The sequence below is a fragment of the Ostrinia nubilalis genome, chromosome 1 (assembly GCF_963855985.1).
Source record: "Ostrinia nubilalis chromosome 1, ilOstNubi1.1, whole genome shotgun sequence".
Lineage (NCBI taxonomy): Eukaryota > Metazoa > Arthropoda > Insecta > Lepidoptera > Crambidae > Ostrinia > Ostrinia nubilalis.
The window spans coordinates 16,776,416-16,798,159 of record NC_087088.1 but is presented as its reverse complement, the minus strand read 5'-3'; the positions used below and the strand labels follow the sequence as shown (position 1 = coordinate 16,798,159).

Sequence of the window (21,744 nt, the reverse complement as noted above, 5' to 3'; positions counted from 1 at the left end):
GGGAACTGGATTTCAAGATAATAATTGAAGTTTGAAAGAAAAGGAAAAAGCTGCGGTCTTCTCTAATTTGGTGTCGTTCGCTCGTCAATTTCATCCTTCTCTGCAATGAGTGAGTATGAAGTTGATTAGTGAGTGGCACCCATTCATCACGATCGAATGAGGCGGAAGAAGAATGGAAAATAAATTTCAAAAAATACATATTTTAAATATTAATTTATGGTCATGCTCTTTTAGTCCTTGTGTGTCTCTGTGGATTTTGTATTTCCTATAATTCTCAAATTTTATGTGAAACTTTATCCTATTTTAAAAAACTAAAACTGGTTTGCTTTTTATATAAATTGATTAAACTATGTATAAAAAGAGACTACTGTATTTTGGACAATGTGAATTTTCGTTCTTAATATAATATACTGTAGGAGATTGGGATAGGAGCGGGATGGGATACCTTCGATTGAGCAGACTCCACAGGACGGTCCAAGCTTGGTTCTTCTTTCACTTTCACAAACACTTGACTTTTTATTGAGATGAGTTTAGCGCGCGATTTGGGTTTATTTGAATTGGTTTATTTTGGATACTTATTTAGTAATTAACGCCCAGATAGGTAGGCGAAGCGGCGCGTTGCGATGCGAGAGCGAGACTGAAGGTGGGAGGGAGAGGATAGGAAAAGGACTGTCAGAATGAGTGATAGAATAGTGTGACATGAGTTTGAAATGTATGAGGTTTTAATGCTGGCGCGTACAACTCCCCCGGCCTAGAGGTCTTCCTCTAGATTGAGTAGCGTTTGTAAAAAAAAATAAAGTTAAAAACGCAAAAAAGCATGCGTTAGAGAGAACTAAACGAGTTAAATTTGAGTTAAATAAGCGTTAAAGTTGAGTTAAATTCAAATTAAAGTTGAGTTAAATTAAAGTTAAGAAAAAATAAAGTTAAGAACATTATTTGAGTTACTGTAAAGGAAGAGGACAAACTCTAACTACAGGCCGAACATAAATACCGGTTGCAGTGCGAATCTTTAAGGTGCGAATGATTTTGTCCTTTCCGGGATATACTTCCACAACCACACCCAATGGCCAACAAAGAGGATGCGCATTGTCATCTTTTATAACAACAACAGAGCCCACATCTATCGGTTTGGTCACCGTATTCCACTTTTCACGGCGTTGTAGAGAAGTTAAATACTCCTGACTCCAGCGACGCCAAAAGCTTTGCACTAATTTATTGACTAACTGATAACGCGTTAACCGATTGTCAGAAATATCAGAGACATTCTCTACTGGTAAGAATTTCAGTGGAGTTATATTGAGAAAGTGATTGGGAGTGAGAGCGGATATATCAGATGGGTCAGAGCTAAGAACACACAATGGTCTACTATTCAATAAGCCTTCTATTTGTACAAGTACAGTGTTGAACTCTTCGTATGTTAACACTTGAAGACCAATAACTTTATAAAGATGCGTTTTTACATAACGAACATTTATCTCCGTGATGCCGTTAAAGTGCGGACCATATGGTGGACTATGAAGAAACTTAATGCGTTGTTCAGCCAAATGTGAACTTAAATAATTTTTGTGAGAGTCAGATTCCAAAAGAGCGTAAATTTCGTCAAGCTTGCGTTTAGCGCCAATGAAGTTAGTACCTCCGTCGCTATATATCATGGAAACGGGGCCTCTTCTACAAATGAATCGACGAAAAGCGGCGAGAAATAGAACAGAGCTTAAGTCTGAAACTAACTCTATGTGTAGAGCCTTAGTTGTAAGACAGCAAAATAAACAAATATAAGCCTTCTGGCTTTTAACACCTCTGCGGCGAATGTGAGTAATAAAGAAGGGACCTGCATAATCGACCGATGTATAAACAAAGGCTTTAGCTTCTGAAACGCGAAATGATGGCAAGTCGCCCATAAGAGGGTTTGTAGATTTAGGGTTTAAACGAAAACAGATATTGCATTGATGCACTCTTTGACGTACTAAGTTACGTGCGGAAAGTATCCAAAATTTCTGTCTAAGCAGACTGAGTAGAAGTGAAGGACCAGTATGTAAATTACATACATGAAAGTAATCAACTAAAAGTTGAGTGAAGCGATGTTTAGGCGATAGAATGATTGGATGCTTTTGTCCATAGTTGAGTTGAGAGTGAGTGAGTCGACCTCCGACACGAAGTATATTATCAGAGTCAATGAAAGGGTTAAGTTTAAGAAGCGATTTGTTAAAGGGTTTATTATTTTTAATTGCGTGCATATCTTGAGTAAAAAATAGTGCCTGTATATGGCGTACTAAATAGAGTTCAGCGAGTTCTAAATCAGAGGATGTAACCACTCCGTTTGAACGTAGTATTTTAGCGAAGCGTAACACGTACACAGTAGCGCGTAATAATTTTGGGTACGTGGAAATGCGATCAATTAATCGATCGAAAGGGTGAGAGTTCGATTGAGAGCTTGTCTCTGAAACAAGAGCGATAGTTTTCTCTTCCAGTCGAACACTGTTAGATGAAACTTGAAATGGCTCGATAGGCCATTGCGAGATTGGCTGAGCTGTCCATTGAGGAGAGTGAAACCAATTTAATTGATTTAATAATGCTTTAGGAGTTACAGGTCGCGATATTACATCTGCAGGATTTTCATTTCCATTAACATGATGCCAAATTTTTGCGTTGAGTTTCGAATTAATTTCAGTAATTCTATTCGCAACAAATGTGTGAAATTTGTACGCGGGAGAATGTATCCACGTGAGAGTGACAGTCGAGTCTGAAAATGCGTAAATTGAGTTAACAGCATAACGATTCTCTATACTATCGCGAACCGATAATAAAAGATTTGTTAAGAGCAGCGCTGCGCACAGTTCAAGCCGCGCAAGAGATATTTTCTTTAAAGGCGCGACGCGCGATTTGGATGCGATAAGAAAGACTTCACCGGGTGAATCTGCATCAGAGCTCACGCGCACATAAACTACAGCTCCGTAGCATACTTCGCTGGCGTCCGCGAAGCCCATGATAGTGACGTGACAACCCGCGGTGATTCCTATATGACGAGATATTTTTAATTGCGATAAATTGTTAATCTCACTATCAAACCGATTCCATTTATTTTTTATTGAGTCTGGAACTGGCTGATCCCATTCAAGTTCGCGCTGCCAGCATTCTTGAATTAAGAGTTTGAGAAACGCTGTCACAGGGCCTAGCAAACCCAAAGGGTCGAATAATCTAGCGGTTGCGGAGAGAATCGTGCGTTTGGTGCATTGGTCAGAGTTAGTAGAGTTAATTTTGTAAAGAAAAACGTCATCATTAGGTTGCCACTGCATGCCTATGATTTTTGTCGTAATTTCTGAGTCAGTGTCAAAATCGACGAGCTGTGGATTTTTATGCGAATCGGGAATCTTATTTATAAGCTCAGGGTTGTTCGAGATCCACTTAACCATTTTAAACCCCCCGGCCATGAACATCTTAACCATTTGATGGTAAGATTGTTCAGCTTTTTCTAACCCGTCCATCGATGAGACATAATCGTCCATATACATACAGGATTGAGCTTCAGACGCGGCGATAGGATAATTCGCGCGCTCGTCCTCAGCGAGTTGGCGAACGACACGCATAGCGAGGTAAGGCGAGCTAGAAACGCTAAAAGAAACCCTATTGTATTGATAAGTATCAATCGGTGATTCAGGATCAAATCGAAATAATATGCGTTGAAACGGGTGGTGATTTTGATCAAGCTTTACACAGAAATACATCTTTTCAATATCAGCAGATAAAGCGACTGAGAAAATGCGTAAGTTAATTAAAAGATCAAAAATATTACTTTGTAAGTTTGGGCCAGTGTAAAGAACATCATTTAACGACTTTCCAGAGGTTGTTTTACAACTTGCATCTAAAACGACTCGAGTTTTTGAAGTGAGTTTATCTGGTCGATATACTGCATGATGAGGTATATAATAATTTGGAGTATTTTCCTCTGAATTCGATGCGTTTTCGACTTTTGACAGAAAACCGCGATCGATACAGTCTTGAATATTTTCATTATAGTTAGTGCGTAAGCCTGGAGTTGAGTCTAACTTTTTCTCTAAGTTATAGAAGCGACGCCTAGCAGTAAAGTAAGAATCGCCGAGTTCTGATGGGTCGAGTTTAAATGGCAAAGAAACTGTATAAGTCCCAGAGTCGTCGCGAGAATGAGTTGATTGGAAAATGTTTTCACATATTTCCTCGTCAGGGCTGATGTGTCTCTTAGTAGGTACACTTTCAAGCTCCCAAAAGCGTTGCGTGAGTGATTCTAATGAGTGCGAGTCTACATTGCAAAAGAATGCTTTATTATCATTGCGTGAAGGAGCTGAGTAGCACTGAGCGCGTCCCATAGCGAGATATCCGAGCGTGGTTTCGATGGCGATGACAGAGGATTGTGGTGAAGTTATTTTATTACTACCTAAAAGAAGCGGGAATATCTCATTGCCTAACAAACAATCGATTTCAGCAGGGATATCGAAGCTGTCATCAGCCATAGGAAGACCTTGTAAATGCGATAACTGGGTTATGTCAACCCTTACATTAGGTAAATAATCGGTTATTGTATCAATGACGCGTGCGTTTATTGTGTATTTACACCTGGGATCAAAGCGTGAGGCAATTGTGAAAGATACATATCCTAGCGACACACTTGCAGATTGACCTATCCCCTTAATAGTGGTAGGTAGCGGATTGACTTTTAAGTTCAGTCGCGCACAACATTTATTTGTGATAAAGTTGCTCATCGAACCTGTGTCTAGAAACACGCGTAATTTTTGACACGTCTTATTATTGTCATAAGTATACACTGACGCGGTGGGTAATAAGACCGTGGTACTAGATTCATCAGCGATCGACGGCGTGACTGCAGAGAGAGATACATTGTTGGTTGGCATCGATTGCAACGGCGGCGTGACCGGACCGGGCGCGGACATGGACGCGTCGGTCGGCGAAAGCGTCGCGCTGCAAGTCAGCTGTTGTGACGTCATAGGTCTATTCACGTTAAAGTTATCTATATGAATAAGAGTGTGATGTTTACGTTGGCAAACTGAGCAACGATTTTGAGATCTGCAATATTTAACATTATGAAAGCCCAAACAATTGAGGCAAAAGTTACATTTTTTCACTAAAGAGTAGCGAGTTGGCGCATTTTTCGAGCGAAAATAACTGCATTTGAACAGGGCATGTTCAGGTTCCGTCTTACAAAGTTGACAATTCTTGCGTACAGCGGATGGAGTGTATGAGCCTTGCGAATTCGGTTGAGATTGAAAGTAATGTTGATTGGGTTTTACTCCAGAAGCTGTATTAGAAACAAACGACTGTGTCGGTTTCGAGTTTTTAGACTGCGATGCGAAATTCGTTTTATTATTAACGTACGGCTTATTCTGCGTAAAACATAAGCGTAAAGCATGGATTTTATTCTGTTCTTTTATAAAAGTCTTGAGATCATTAAACGTAGGCATTTTTACGTGCTTAATGGATTGTTCAAATAAATTTAGAGTGTCTTTGTCTAATTTACTGAGAGCAATATGAGTCAAAATGAAATCGGAAAGGTCATCAATCTGTAAACGTCGTAAGGCAGCTTCAGCTGAGCAATACTGTTCCAAAAATTCATCTAAAGATTGCGATTTGAAGTTTATTAATTGTTCCAAATACATAGAGGCTTGTACTCTTATGTCTTGGTATTTTTCTAATAGGTTGTTCCAAATTATGTAATAGTTCTCACCAGTCGGTGGAATACCCGAACAAATTGTAAGTGCTTTTCCGGAAAGTTTTCCTATAAGGTATTGAGCCTTTTCACCTGGAGACAAACCAGTGTTCTCATGAATAAGCGTTTTAAAATTTTGGTAGAAAACGGGCCACTTAGAAGGGGCTCCGTCGAAAGAGACTAGTTCTAAAGGCGGTAATTTTTTTACGAAATCCTGTTTGCGTCGCTCTGTGTTGGCCTTTAGTTGTGCGATGGAGCTTTGCACCGAAAGGATGTTACAGTACAAATCGTCAAACGAGTTGAGTGCGGCAAATGTAGGTTTGAGTTCCTCATCATTTTTCATATAACACAAATTAAGTTCGTCAATAGTATCAAGAAAATCCGATCTTGTTTTTTCAATCGAATGCATGCGAGACATGAAAATTTGTTCAATCTGAGGGTCGGAGACCTTTAGGCTGAGGTCGTATAGTTCCTGAACCCTCTGAAAAAGCGCTTCTTTTTTAGCTTCAAGCAAATTAATTTTGCGTTTTACTCCCTCCATTGTATTGTAGGTGAGCAAACACACGCACGAGAGCTAGCGTTAAAAATGAGTTGAGTTGTGCGTATTTATTTATAATCCAGTAGGAAAATAAAATGCGTAGCGTATGTAAGCGAATTTGAAATTGAATTGAAATAAAATTTTAAAAGATTGAATTTAAAAAATATACGTGTTTACAAACAACGAGTTGACGTTTGAGTGAATAGCAATTTCTAGAATGTGCCAAATGTCAAACGAATCGAACTTTCCAGAAAGAATGTGTCACGAGCGAATTTTCTAGAATTTTCTAGAGGGTTGTCAAAATGACGGATGCGTGAAAATGTGTAGTTGTGATTTTCTGTAAGTGTAAAGGATAGGAAATGAACCATGCGGCTCGGTAGGACCAGAAAGGAGTTGTAGGAGATTGGGATAGGAGCGGGATGGGATACCTTCGATTGAGCAGACTCCACAGGACGGTCCAAGCTTGGTTCTTCTTTCACTTTCACAAACACTTGACTTTTTATTGAGATGAGTTTAGCGCGCGATTTGGGTTTATTTGAATTGGTTTATTTTGGATACTTATTTAGTAATTAACGCCCAGATAGGTAGGCGAAGCGGCGCGTTGCGATGCGAGAGCGAGACTGAAGGTGGGAGGGAGAGGATAGGAAAAGGACTGTCAGAATGAGTGATAGAATAGTGTGACATGAGTTTGAAATGTATGAGGTTTTAATGCTGGCGCGTACATATACTATTCTGAATTTTTCTTATTATGTATGTTAATGTTATATGGACTGGATGATTATTTTTTTAGACTCCTCATTGTTGTTCACTAATAATAATTTTGTGTAATTTCTGCAATTAATCTTTATATTAGCTGTTAAAATAAGTCTAATTCTGTACCATTTTGCTGTCTATAATGTATTATTATAAAATATTTTTTCTAAGGTCTGTAGCCAATCCTAAAAAGGAAGGTAAAATCTAACGCTAATGATAATTATAATTTATAGATGTTAATGTGATGTTTAGCAGTATTTCGACCTTTTTACGCATGCTTGTTAGTTATTTTGATGTAATACGTAAATAATAATATCTTCTTTTAACTCTTTGTGTCGTTTTCTATGTTGTAGTGAAAAGTTCCCTATACCTTCGTCTTCGATGTGCTTTTCTTGATTTTATTAAGTCGAATAATTCTTCGGCAATATTGCTCAGTAGTTCTGTGTACCCAATTATTAGCATTCAATTAAAGTATGTAGTATATTCGTTAAGCTAGCACCCATAACAAGCAAATACGTTGCTTACTTTGAGGCTAGCTGGCGCTGTGTGAAATTGTCCAAAGATTTATTATTATTATTAATTAACAGCAGCATGGTCATTCGTTATCCCATTTTTGCTCATATCTCCTACCAGTACATCGCCGCATCATGCTTTACGGCAGAATAACCAATTTTGTCTACTTTTTAGTCATAGTACAACTTTGTATGTTTCTTCGTAGGTTTCCTCTCAACTGCCGATGAGAACTCTCCAGGGAACTACGGGATCCTCGACCAGGCGATGGCCCTCCGTTGGATCCACGACAACATCGGAGCATTTAATGGGGACCGGGCGTCTATAACGCTGTTTGGACCGGGTGCCGGCGCTGCCTCTGCTGGCATACTGGCTGTGGCGCCGCAGACTAGAGACCTCGTCACCAGGATTATAGCACAGGTCAGTGTTCCTTAGCTAGGTGTCACTTAGTAGCCACGCTTTAGCAAGACTTCAATGGGGATCGGGCGTCTATCACTCTGTTTGGACCGGGTGCCGGCGCCGCCTCTGCTGGGATATTGGCAGTGGCGCCGCAGACTAGGGATCTGGTCACCAGGATAATAGCACACACAGGTCAGTCAGGCCCTTAGCCAGTGTCGCTTAAGCTATTTCTACGTCAGCGACAAGAACGCGAAGTGGTACATAAGCCGCAAGTGATGAATGCCATTGGTTCGTCGCGCTTGCATTATGTCACGCTCGTCGTTGACTTAAACACCCACGGTTTACCAAGAATTTAATGGTGACCGGACTTCTATCACCTTTTCTAGCCGTAGCGTCGCAGTCTAGAGACTGATCGCCAGGATCAGGAACAAATGTCGCAATCATAAGTGCTGATTGGTCTAAACTGATTAAAATATTTTTGATTTAATTTGATTTGAACAGCGCAAATTCTTTGGTGAATGGCAATCACAATAAACATTTTTTTAAATTGTTTAATTTATTCACAGAGTGGGTCAGCGTTAGCAGACTGGGCGATGATCGAAGACAAGTTCCGCGTGCAGAACACGTCACTGGTATTCGGAAGGCTGCTGGGCTGCCCTATAGACTCGTCGTGGAAGCTGGTCAACTGCCTCCGCCAAGGAAGGAGTTTCTATGAGCTGGGAAATGCTGAATTTCAGGTAGGGCTTCAAATCCGTTTTTAGAGTAGGTTAGCGTCATAGGATTGGGTGCTGACAGAGTGAGTCAGCACTGGCAGACTAGGTGCTAATAGAAAAGTTCTCTTCCATTTTGACTATTTGAATAAGTCTTTCATTTCTGTTATATTTTGGGTCCCTTTATGCGACTGATGAATTTTAGAATTTTCAAGTAGGTACCTACATATTAAAATATTGCCCGGTTGGTAGCGGCCTGCGTCCAGCGCCTTCCTGCTACCTTTATGATGTCGTCGGTCCACCTTGTTGGTGGACGTCCCACGCTGCGTTTTTCGGTACGCAGCCTCCACTCCAGAACCTTGCTGCCCCATCGGCCGTCAGTTCTGCCGTCACGGAAAGCATTGGGGGAGGCCTATGTTCAGCAGTGGAGGTCTTATGGCTGAGATGATGATGATGACTCATTAAATAGATTGAAGTCTGTATAGATCCAGAAATCTCTCCCTGGACTTGCATTTTGAGTTTCGTCTATGAGACGGGACTCTCGTTCCCACCACTGCAACTCTTATGTAGCCAGGATCTACAGCTTGACCGCCATAAAAACCCAACCAATGAAGGTCAAGTTAGTCCCGGGGGAAAGTTAAACTGTCATTGGACCCGCAACGAAATTAATCAGAACATAGGAGTTCGAAGTTAAGGTTCGACTTCCCTCCGTTGCAAAGCGGATGACAGGCATCGGTGGTTCAGTGGTAGAATGCTCGCCTGCATTTTGAGTTTAATAATACAAATCAACAATCTCCACAGCCGCAAGTAGGCTTCATCCCCTGGGGTCCAGTCTTCGAGCGGAACTTCACGTTCCCCGGCGACGAGTGGTACGAGGGTTGGCGGCAGCGCGACTGGCGGCTCCTCGACACCATGCCCGAGCAGCTGCTACGCCTCCGCCAGTACAACCCTGCGCTACAGTATATGACTGGCGTCACTACGCAGGAGGCGGCCTACTTCATCTGTGAGTAAAGCCTGGTCCGTGAGCACGTAGAATTTTGTCCAATGACCCCAAGCTACCCATCCTTATCGCTCGCGCGTCATTATACAGGGTGTTAGGTAAATGGGTATATGAGCCGACACTAGCCCATGTTAACATATGCATATAAATGGTATGGTGAAGTCAGAAAATTGATATCTTCATTTTAATTATTTTAATTTTCATACAAATCGGATTTTATCATTTTTTTTTGTATGAAAATTAAAAAAATTAAAATGATGATATCAAATTTCTAACTTCACCATACCATTTATATGACCATGTTAACATGGGCTAGTGTCGGCTCATATACCCATTTACCTAACACCCTGTATTGCTGTCGCGACTGTGCGACGGGCGCCCGCAGTGAGGGTGCGAGCGCGACAGCAATCCCCACAGCTGAAGCTCCGCCAGTACAACCCCGCGCTACAGTATATGACTGGCGTCACCACGCAGGAGGCGGCCTACTTCATCTGTGAGTAAAGCCACAGAATAATTATAAGTACTACGTACAGAAGTTTTACTTCGCGAAGGTATTTAAAAAAATGAATGCTCAATGTCATTAACAATATGGTGTAATTTAGCCTGTCTCAAGAGTCAAGCACCATTTTGTTGACAAACGTCAGTGATCGGCACTGCGCCGAAGCTATAGGGCTGACTTCGTAAAATGATGTGACGTGAGGTGCCAAACTGCGGAAAATGGCGGAGGAAATACATGATTTAGCATGAATTATCATGAATAATATTAACTACTTATTTACCTCTCAGTGTCTTGAGGCAACTTAAAAAAGTATATTCTGTGTTTTTATTATTATTTAGGCAGTTAAATACTGCACAGTATCTAGTACACCATTTTCTTTATTTTCTTCCATCATACACAAGAATACGCGTGCGTGAGTCAATGTTCGCTCGTATGTGAGGCCTTGTCGAATAGTATCCTGTAGGTGGGCCATCGTGCGTGTTTTGTTTTCGATGTAAACTCGCGGAGATGAACAGGCCTGGTAAAGCCTGGTCCGTGAGCACGTAGAATTTTGTCCAATGACCCCAAGCTACCCATCCTTATCGCTCGCGCGTAATTATATTGCTGTCGCGACTGTGCGACGGGCGCCCGCAGTGAGGGTGCGAGCGCGACAGCAATCCCCACAGCTACAATCCTGCGCTACAGTATATGACTGGCGTCACCACGCAGGAGGCGGCATACTTTATTTGTAAGGAAGGATACTTATCACAAGCTAGTGCTTATAAATCGTTTCATCCACGAAGACGCGCCCCATCATTCTTACGCTAATGTTTGAGTGTTATCGGTACACGTTAAATCATCCACGAGTGCACACGCACACTACAATAATAAAGCTCGGATTGCTCGGATCAAACTCTCCGTACCTCAAGCAATAATTGGTGGGGCGCGTCTTCGTGGACGAAACGATCTATAGTACTCTTTCGAAGACTTAAGATACACAAAAATCCCCTCAGATTTATTTATAGTCTATGGACATTACATTATGTACAGTCAAAAACTGGACTGATCCAAAATACTATTGAAAAATGAATCGATTTTCAGTCTACGATCTATTCAAGTCTCTTTCGGATCGTTATTTTCCTAATCATAAAAAGTATTTCAAAGTTTACTTTTGCTATAGCCAATTAGGCTAGATATGGCAAAAATAAAATTAACTAGTTGATTTAAGATATCTGGCAAAGTCACGGCAATTTAATTATGTATTCTAAAAAACGAGGCAGAACTCCCTCTTTATATGTTGCTTATGGCAGAATGACAGGGTTTGTGGGTCTCCTGCAATCACTGAGTCATAGACCTTTTTGTCTCTTACCACCATTTCTATTTGGCCACTGCGACACAAGCTTTCTAGCTTAGTGCAGAGACCGCGAGAATAAATTGTACATGAAATACTTTTTACCTTTTTTTTACTTTTTTATTTTCTAAACCAGCGGTTCCCGAATGGTGGTCCGCGGAACCCTGGGGTTCCGTGGAAAGGCCGCAAGGGTCCCGTAAAAAATATTATCCCACGTTTCGTGACCGACGTTGTTCGCTCGCACCGACTTGTTTACGCACAAGGGAGGGGCAGGGCGTGAGGGCGGAGTAGTACGGGGGTTCCGCTAGGAAAAGTATAATCAATTAGGGTTCCTTGGCAAAAAAAAATTGGGAAACCCTGTTCTAAACCTTGAAAACTAAACTCTGAGCTTTGTACACAGACAACAACGATTCCCTCGCGCCGTCGTACCAGATCACCGAAGACTGGTTCAATCAGAAGGTGGCGGAGTTGGTGCTCCGCTACAACTACACGCTGAATCCTCGCGGCGTGTACGAGGCAGTCCGATACATGTACACGTACCATCCTGAGCCGCACAACGTCAGCGCTATACGCGACCAGTACATACACGTAAGTGTTAAGGCCTATTCAGACCTAAGCGGTATTCGCTACCGTCTGCGGCAGAGAAAACCCAGTGGGTATGCGGTAATAATACTGTTCAGACCTAAGCGGTATTACCGCGGTACTTGATACTAAATACCTAAGCGAAACCCGCGCGGTATGTACCTCTACCCACAGCGGCAGCGAATATCGCTCAGGTTTGAATAGGCCTTTAATATGTAAATAGGATTTTTACAATAGGTCTCTTCTGATACAGGCCCTTTAACAGGGGAAGCACAAAGGGAAAGTTCCCTGATGAAAGTGAAAACGGGCTTCACCCGGAATCGTCAACCACCGATGAACTGGATATTTTTCCTCCAAATACCAAAACACAATAATGCTTTGAACATTTTAACAAAATGTTATAGGATTCGTTCTATTAGGATGAATACATTATATCGATGATTGAGATTAGTGTAAAAAAAATCTTGAAATCTTAGTTGAGATGCTTGAATTTTTAGATCTATTAATAAAATTAATATTAACCACATTTGAAATACCCTGGGAAAATTGCAAATAAACGGTTTGATCATATTGTGGCAACAATAACGAAATGCTAACCTACTCCGTTTCTTTCACAGCTCCTATCCGACTTTCTCTACCGCGCGCCAACCGACAAAATGGTCAAACTATTGCTCGAGCAAAACATACCAGTCTACATGTATGTCCTAAACACCACAGTGGAGGCCTATCGTTGGCCAGAATGGCGTCAATATGCCCACGATACAGAACACACCTTCTTAACTGGAGCCCCGTTTATGGACCAAGAGTTCTTCCCGGTAAAGATGAGAATCGACAGGCAACAGTGGACGCCCAATGATAGGAATATGAGCCACTTCTTTATGAAGGCGTATTCGGACTTTGCGAGATTCGGGTGAGTTTATTTTTTTTTCTTTTGACGTTTTCATAATATTGTCATTGTTACGTAAGCCTAGGCGCAGACCATCGATTTTTCGTCGGCCGATAGTTTAGTCGGGCAGTTGATCAGTATGGACATGTATGGAAGTGCGCACATTACACCGATTTGATTTGGCCGATTCTTCATACAAATTAAAATCAGGCCCAACTATCGGCCAACTAAAAATCGGTGGTCTGCGCCTAGTCTAAAGGCGACGACACGACAAGTTACGACATCCTATGTTTGTAACAGGCGTTATTTTGCAACAAAACATGTATAGGCAATCGTATAAGATCCGGTCGCCGAGCAGTGCGACGGGCGGCCGCAGTGAGTGTGCGAGTGCGACACCAATACAATTACGGGCGAGCGATAAAGATGGGTAGCTTGGGATCATTGTACGAAATAGGGATGTTTCCTGGGTCAAAAAGCAAGAGTTTTAATTAGTCCGTCAGTTAAGTTATCAAAAAAATACTCTACACGTATTTTTCACTTTTTCAAACTAATGAAAATTTAAAGAGATAAAGCACGCCAAAGTTCATAAGAAGAGGCCCGTAACGTCAATGCGTGCATAAAAGTGCCGCACGTTGTGACGTCGTGCGGAACTTCAACGCACCATAACTATGTAATTATTTGTTAGATTGACAAATAAAAATATATGTTTCCAATATTTTTTGATATTAAACATGACGGACTAAAAAAATTTTTTTAGGAAACTAGCCTATTCTATGTGCTCGGCGACCGGACTTTAGATTGAGAACAAACTATGTCGTCGAAGACATTAGCGAAACTCTGTTTACATAGTTTCGGATCTATCTGTCGTCGCGCACATCTCTTTGGATAACGTTTTTTAGAGTAATCCCGCAGTTGTCAAATCATGTTACTAAATTAAAGTAAAAGCAATTAAGTTTTTAATTTAGCAAAAATTCGCACTCCGAATTAGTATTAGTTGAAGCCACGATAACCGAACGGTGAAGAGGTCGGACTGGCCGACTCGTGAACCGGGGAACGCGGGTTCAGTCCCCGCCGCCGCTCGACTATTGTGGTGAGCTCACTTGTGATATAAGCATATTTAGCTTAGTACGAGGGGCTAACGGGAGTATTAGTAATTTGTGTAAAAAATAAAATAACTAATAATCTCTATAAAAAAAAAGTTAAGATTATGTTAAAAGTAAGAATCTAACGTCTTTCTTCTATCTTCCAGCAACCCAACCCGCTCTCGCATCCTCGGCGTGCACTTCGAGCTGGCCAAGGCGGGTCAGCTGCGCTACCTCAACCTCAACACCACCTTCAACTCCAGCATCCAGCTCAACTACCGCCAGACCGAGCTCGCCTTCTGGACCGTGTACCTGCCCACTGTCATCGGGCGACTGGTGCCTACTTACCCGCCCATCACTGAGGTAAGTGCTCACATACATTGACCTAAGAGCGACGAGAGGTGAGATGAAGCGAAGCGACGTAATGCGATCAATCTGTGTCCTACGCGACTACTTAGGCTACTATTATACACCGACTACTTGATAATTTCGCGGCCTTTCGAGCTCGCCTTTTGGACCGTGTACCTGCCCACTGTCATCGGCAGGCTGGTGCCTACTTACCCACCCATCACTGAGGTAAGAACTCTCACCAGTGTGCTTACCATGAGTTTACATTAGCTGTGCTCGCTAGCGCTATTGTAAAGCGCCCCTAGCGGCTACTTTCAAGAACTAAAATCTTCGTAAATATTTTCACGCATTTTACAGCGAGCACATGAGCGACGGGTCGCGACATGAAACGACGCGGCGCTATATGACGTAATGCGATCAATATTTCACACGCCGTGTGTCTTAAGTGACTACGTAGACCACTATTTGTGAAAACCAAATAAATAAATAGGTATTATACACAGACTACTTGATATTTCGCGGCGCATGGCGTTGTTGCGTTTGTCCTTTAACAAAGAAGAGTTACACATGAACACGATACGTCGTAGCGTCGTGCTACGACACAGCATCGTTTTGAAGATCATGAAGTCTACATGACATGATATCGCTTCGCAACGTGCCACGACACTTCGAGTTGGCCTTTTAGATCTGCAGGGTTACTCCGAAAAACATCCTTAGTTTCGAATATTGCCATCTTTCTCACACAACACAAAATGCCAACATGAGCGACGGTGACAGATAGACCCGAAAATAAGTAAACAGCGTTTCGGAGCAGCGACGGCGTTTAACTCCGACGTCGTAGCGCTGATGAATAGTATGTCAATCCTAAACTGTTGATTTTTTCCCAACAGTTCTGGTGGGAGCCGAAGCAGCCGCTGCAGATAGCATTCTGGTCGGTGTCGAGTTTCTGCCTCATCCTCATCGTACTGCTAGTCGTATGCTGTATGCTGTGGAGAAACGCCAAAAGGTAGGTACATGGTCTCTTTCTATTGATTTGTCATTCGAGAAATAATATTTAAATGGTTTTGACTAACCCTCGCGCGCACTGGTGAAACATCTATGGAGGTGACAAAAAAGTTTCTTCTCCATGGACTTGGTATGAGTGACGAAACAGTTACGACGACAAGTCACCCGTACGCGCGAACCCTAAGAATAGGCGCAGACCATCGATTTTTCGTCGGCCGATAGTTTAGTCGGGCAGTTGATCAGTATGGGCATGTATGGAAGTGCGCACATTACACTGAATTGATTTGGCCGATTCTTCATACAATTTAAAATCGGGCACAACTATCGGCCAACTAAAAATCGGTGGTCTGCGCCTAGTCTAACTGCATATGTTTTCATCTCTGAAATACTAAACCGTCTTACGTCACTCATATGCCAGTGAATACTTAATTTCTCTCTTGTGTTCTTATGACAAGTCATTAAGGTTCATTTTTCAACTAACTATTATTTTACTAACAAGTGGTATTCTAAATCAAGCTCTATCTTTAACAGGGCTGCGCCTCCGAAATGGAAAATGGTTCCAGCTGCGTAGGTGACATTAACAAATATTAACACTTCCGCTTGCATTAACCACCAATGAGGGTTTTCGCGAATGAAAAATCCGCCAGATGGCAATACGTAGACGCGAGGTCCAAATGCTGCATGATTGGTTATTTTTGACATGACATTGACAGACATGTCAAAATCCACCAATCACGCAGCAGTCAGACCCCACATCCACGTCCCGCCATCTAGCGGATCTTTCATTCGCGAAAACCCTCATGAATATTACATTACAGCTTTTGTGTCGTTTATGTATTGTATATGCCGTATATTATCGCTTTCTTTGCATACGTGGGTGAGGACTGTAGTTGCTTCATTGTAGAATTTGTGCTCGTTGTGAGTTTGATGTTAACGTGATCTTAAGTCGCTGACTTGGGCGTAGCGTTCGTCAGTGGTCAGATAAATTTTTGTTTTTTGTTTATATCAGATTACAGCCAGCGTGAAATAATTCGTGACACCCCAACAAAAAATAGACATCACAGGTTTATTCCAATTATAATAAAGACATGAATGAGTTTCTTGCGCTGCTTCTTCTCAGCACTGGTCCATTTATTGTCCTGAAGCAGTGGTAGAGTTAAAGTAATAGCACTGTGTTTTAGAAGCCTACTTGCAAAATGAATGAAGTATTTGACGCTGACTGTACGTAATATTTATTCTGCTGCCAATCCACTTGACAATCATCTCATTGTTGAATAATATATTAAAAACTTTCTTGAAATTCATCACAGCAACGAAACAAATAAAGTACGAAATCATAACATTAAATTACTGCCTTTCTATCACAGGGAAACGGATCGATACTACAGCGACGACATATTTATGGTGCCCGAGAGCGAAAATGTCGGAATCGAGAACAACTCGCGTTCCCGAGACAACATCTACGAGTATCGGGACGTGCCTGTGAAGCGCCCGCCTACTCCGCAGACTTTAAGCAGAGCGGTAAGTGTGCTCATAATAGACTATTTGACACCATTCCTCAATAATTTGAAATCACAACTTTTTTAAAAAGACACTTCATTCTGTTCTTAGAAACTTAATTAATTTTAATTACCTGTTGATTAAGACCAAAAAGCAAACATTTTAATTGAAAAAAGTAGTTAAAAATAGTGACGTCACTTGCTTGTATTGCCATACATACTTCTATGGGAATCTCGTTTTAACAGTTTTAAAAAGTACGTCAATGGATTGATGGTGGTCAACAACACGTATATTAATCGATACTACAGCGAAGATAAGATATTATATCGATGGTATTTGAGAGTAAAATTAACACCGGGACTAATCCCATCACTTTTTCCTACTATTGCAATTCCCTGTTTTCTCCTATCAACCCTGAAATGGATCAGAAACGGATTTCAAATGCATTTTTTTTTGTCAGCTAAGCAAGGTATAGATAGTGCCATCCGCGAAGACGCGCCCCACCAATTTTGGTCGAAGGAAACTCGGGGTGCGGGGAGTTTGATCCGAGCGTTAGTCGCGAAATTATTGTAATGTGTCTTCGTAGATGGCCCTATCTAATCGTTCGTTCGTTTCAGCCGAAAGACGTCCACTGCTAGACAAGGGCCTCCCCCCAAGGATTTCCGTAAAGACCGGTCTTGCGCCGCTCGCATCCAGGCACTTCCCGCGACCTTCACCAGATCGTCGGTCCACCTAGTGGGAGGCCTGCCCACGCTACGTCTTCCGGCTCGCTCGTGGTCGCCACTCAAGAACTTTCCTGCCCCAGCGGCCATTAGCTCTTCGAGCTATGTGCCCCGCCCACTGCCACTTGATTCTAGCGATTCTATACACCACTACTTTTTTATCACCGGAAAAATTTTAACAGGTTATGTAGAAATGTGTGAAAATTATAAAGTAAAAAAATTTTTAAATTTTTATAAAGTTAATGTTTTTATTAAATTTTCTTTAGTCCCTATTTTACTCGTCACAGCTGGGCCACTCCGCTGCTCGTTCATTCAGTAGAGTAGTCGTACGCGCTCGCACATTGATCTGTCTGTCTCGCTCACGCCTTGACCACGCTTCCAGTGTTATTATTACTAACTTAGACCATTTTAATGCAACATTTCAAGTAATTTTGAGTTCTAATAAGTGTTTCATTACACTTACGTACTTCTTTACGTGGTATTCTGACTGTTAACACTAATTGTAAGTTAATAATACAATGAAATACCTACCTACTGTGAATACGTTACGAATACACACCAATGTGTCGTTACGAGGCTACTACGACTTTAAAAGAAATTTGTAATTCAAAGATCTGCCAAAACAGCGGCTTTCAGTGTTATCATCACAGAATAATAATAATGTATTACTTAGCTACCTATCTTAGGCTATTTTTATTGCAACATTTCAAGTAGGTAATTAGAATTGTAATTAAACGCAGGGCAAAGGACGAAAACAGTAATTTAGTAATTACGTAATACGTCACGTTGTATTTCTGTGAGTTTTTAACACTAGTTAATAATAATACCTACTGTGTAACTCCAATTGAGATCGCGCGTCGTTCGTAGTTCGTGAATTTAAGATCCGCCATAACAGCTGAGTGGTGCGAACAGTTTTAGATGGTGGTTTTAGTAGGCGCTTAGGTAAAATAATAAAATAATTCAACTTTCCCTTCATACTTACCCGGGCTTAGGATCGGCCTTAGGACCGGCAAAATTCAATGCTTTGATAAGCACCCTGCATCGTGCTGAAGTGTGGCTGTCTCGGTACAGTCGCAAAACCGCACTACACAATTTCTCCGGCCAAGAATAATAATGCACGTATCATTAACACGTATTCACGTGAGGTGAATTGGTAAGACAACGTAATAATTGCACGACACTATTGACTTGATTGATACAATGTTAACAAGACAGTTCACGACCGATCAAGAGCTCGCGCGCGCGCAACCGCAACTGACCGCGGCCGGCGGCCGAGCGAGCGAGACGGCGGCGCGGGGCCGCGGGTGATAATGGCCGCCGCACAACAAACGTACACCGCCGCCTTTAGGAAGCGTCGCGTCGGGCCGGCAACGTCGCATCTCTCTCCATAGTAACGGGCGGCCTTGCGTTGCCGCGTTGAGCGTAAATATTGCTAGCGACGCGTGTGTCCAAATATTACCAATTTTGGGATGAAATTTTGAGTAGCTTTATTTAACTTTTTTTTTTGCATAAATAGGATCAGTATCAATAACTCATTACCCAGAATTTTTTTTTTCGGTGATAAAAATTTAGTGGTGTATAATAGATTCATCATTATTCCAGGCGAGCCAGGCCCAAACGGTGCAATCGCGGCCGGATTCCCAAGCCTCCACGGGCTCGGCGCTCTCGCTGAAGGAAAGCGTGGTGTCCCGCGCCCCGGAGCCTCTGCCCAGGGCGCGATCCCGCACGCAAATGGTCGCAGGCGTCCCGCAAACCACTGTATGAATACTGCATGGGTCTTACTAACATTTCGGAGTATACAATGAGGGCTATCATTTTTATACTTAACAGTTGGCACTCCTGGCGATTGACAGGACCTTACTCTACAGTGGCGCCATCTTGATGAGTGCAAATGCGATAGTCCTCCTACCACTTTAGCACTCACCAGATGGTGCCACTGTCTTCGCTACTAGCAAGTGACAGGACCTTACTCTACAGTGGCGCTAACTGGTGAGCGCTAAAACGATAGCCCTCATTAGATAAGTAGTTCAACAGGCCTAGGATGCGCGTCACGCTAAACTTTAAAACGGTATTTATAGTTGTTGCAAATCACGAAGGCGAGTGAGCTTTACATGTGTGGTGGCATGCTACTGTTCGTTTTTTCAAAAGTTTTGATAGACATAAGGCTGGTTTTAGTGTCACGCGGACTGTCAGTGCGGATCGCTCCACACAGCCGATCTGTATGTACTGCTAGGGAGCGAGCGGTTCCTCCGGACCGCATTACTCTAAAACGCTCCCTAGAAGTTCATACAGATTGGCCGTGCGGAGCGGGTCCGCACCGGACGGTCCGCGTGACACTAAAACCAGCCTTACACACTAAAGTTATGTGCATATGTACACGTTCACACACAAGTAAATCTCACTCGCCTTTGAGAGTTGCAAGAACTATTAATTGATTTTGCATTAGCCTTTGTCGTCTAAAATCGTCGATAAGATTTATCATGGCGCGCATAATAGCCTGGCTGGATAAAAAAATGTATCACGGCTCGGGTATGCATCGGTTCGCCAATAAAAACTAGAAGTTGTGAGTAACCAGTGCGTGTAATAAAAATAAACTTTTTTCGGGCATCATAAACAATGCATGGAACACGGAATCTTCCTTTATGAATCGGTTTTGATAATGTCATCACATCACTAATTTTAGAAACACATCACTAAACAAGTTATCTTCACGAGAAGAAATGATTTCCCGTTTTGTTAATCAACTTCAGATAGATTTTTTTGGAAATTGCTTGGAATTCATTTGGGTGTGAGCAATCAGTGACTACAATATAATGACAACAAAATGTATTAAATATAATACTTTGACACTATTCAGTTATTAAATCCACCACCGCTTAGTATTAAGTATAAATATGGCAATTACTTTTATAGCTTTTAAACTTTATTTTTTAATTTAGGTATAGAATATGAATTCTTCAATTTATGGCATCTTCTTTTATTTATAGGTATTGTGACAGCTATTTTACAGTGGCCATTAACATTTTTACATTTTAGACTGATTTTAATTTAGACATTTATAATTTTATTCTACACTACTTATTTTTTGCTTCTATTTACCTTAATTTACATTCCTTTTTTAAATTAATAATATTAAAACTTATCCTTACAAGTATCACTACAATGTTCATTCCAACTAATTTTAAATATTAGTTGTTAGATCTCAATGGAATGAAAAGACGTTTACGCGTTTGTGGAGAAATAATTATACTTTTGTTTTTCATTGATACTAAAATATGTTACAAAAAACGTATAGTCCCGTACTAAGTACGGGATTTTATAAGAAGTGTATTTTGTTACTTTTATAGCGTTATTGCTTTGAACAAGTTACCTATAAAGTATCGACATTGTGTAATATTTAGAAATTAGTCATAAATAAAATGTGTACAGTTTATAGGAGAATATTTGCATGGACACAGAAATAATCGCCCTTATTTCTTACAAAATAAGAGCAACAATTGTAATTCACCTGTAACGCTTGATGTGCCGTCGAGTGTTATTAATAACATATTTTTAAGAAGCACAATCAAGACTGGATTTATGCATGTTTTAAATGCATAATTATACATAATGAAGGCAGCTTCTATTTTTTTTGCATGTTAAATACGTAAGATAAACTTTGAATGCAATTCCTAAACATGTGAATATATCTCCGTCTTAGTTAAGTATGTATAAGTTTACTTGAATGTTTGTGATTGTCTGTCCGTCCATTTTCAGTGCAATTTGTGTGTATTCGTAAAACGTGCCTTGATGTAAGATTTATATGGAAAATAACTATTTATTGTGAAAAGTATTGTGACGAACGGAACGAAAACTGCCTTGAGTTTATCTAAATAAAATTATTTTTTACACAGAAGAGTAATTTTATTTCTTTATATTTCATAAAATATACATAATATCACAGAATGTAATCACTAGCATTATATCACAATAAAATAATAAATTAAAAATATACCCTCCCAAAAACTCAACTTTTCGTTGTGATGATTCACGAAGGGCTTGAGTTGTTCTACTTACTAGAAACATGAAGGCAAGAAATTAATAATAATTGCAAGGGGTAACCTAAATAGTGGATGAAAGTTTGCATGGACTCATTTCTCTAGTAAAGAATACACAAAAAACATTTTATTGTAAGAAACAATGTCT

General features: G+C 41.1%; 1 protein-coding gene across 1 annotated transcript in view; it reads left to right on the top strand.

Moving 5' to 3' along the window:
• LOC135074422 (cholinesterase) overlaps window positions 1-21,454 on the top strand; it is a 31,249-nt gene extending 9,795 nt beyond the window's left edge. Inside the window, exons 6-15 of the mRNA XM_063968713.1 lie at window positions 7,705-7,916; window positions 8,462-8,632; window positions 9,407-9,608; window positions 11,835-12,022; window positions 12,634-12,926; window positions 14,152-14,347; window positions 15,223-15,338; window positions 15,869-15,904; window positions 16,705-16,858; window positions 19,162-21,454. Of these exons, the coding sequence (XP_063824783.1) occupies window positions 7,705-7,916; window positions 8,462-8,632; window positions 9,407-9,608; window positions 11,835-12,022; window positions 12,634-12,926; window positions 14,152-14,347; window positions 15,223-15,338; window positions 15,869-15,904; window positions 16,705-16,858; window positions 19,162-19,323 (1,730 nt within the window). The 3' untranslated portion in view covers window positions 19,324-21,454. The remainder of the gene's footprint in view (window positions 1-7,704; window positions 7,917-8,461; window positions 8,633-9,406; window positions 9,609-11,834; window positions 12,023-12,633; window positions 12,927-14,151; window positions 14,348-15,222; window positions 15,339-15,868; window positions 15,905-16,704; window positions 16,859-19,161) is intronic.
• Window positions 21,455-21,744: the final 290 nt, after the last annotated feature.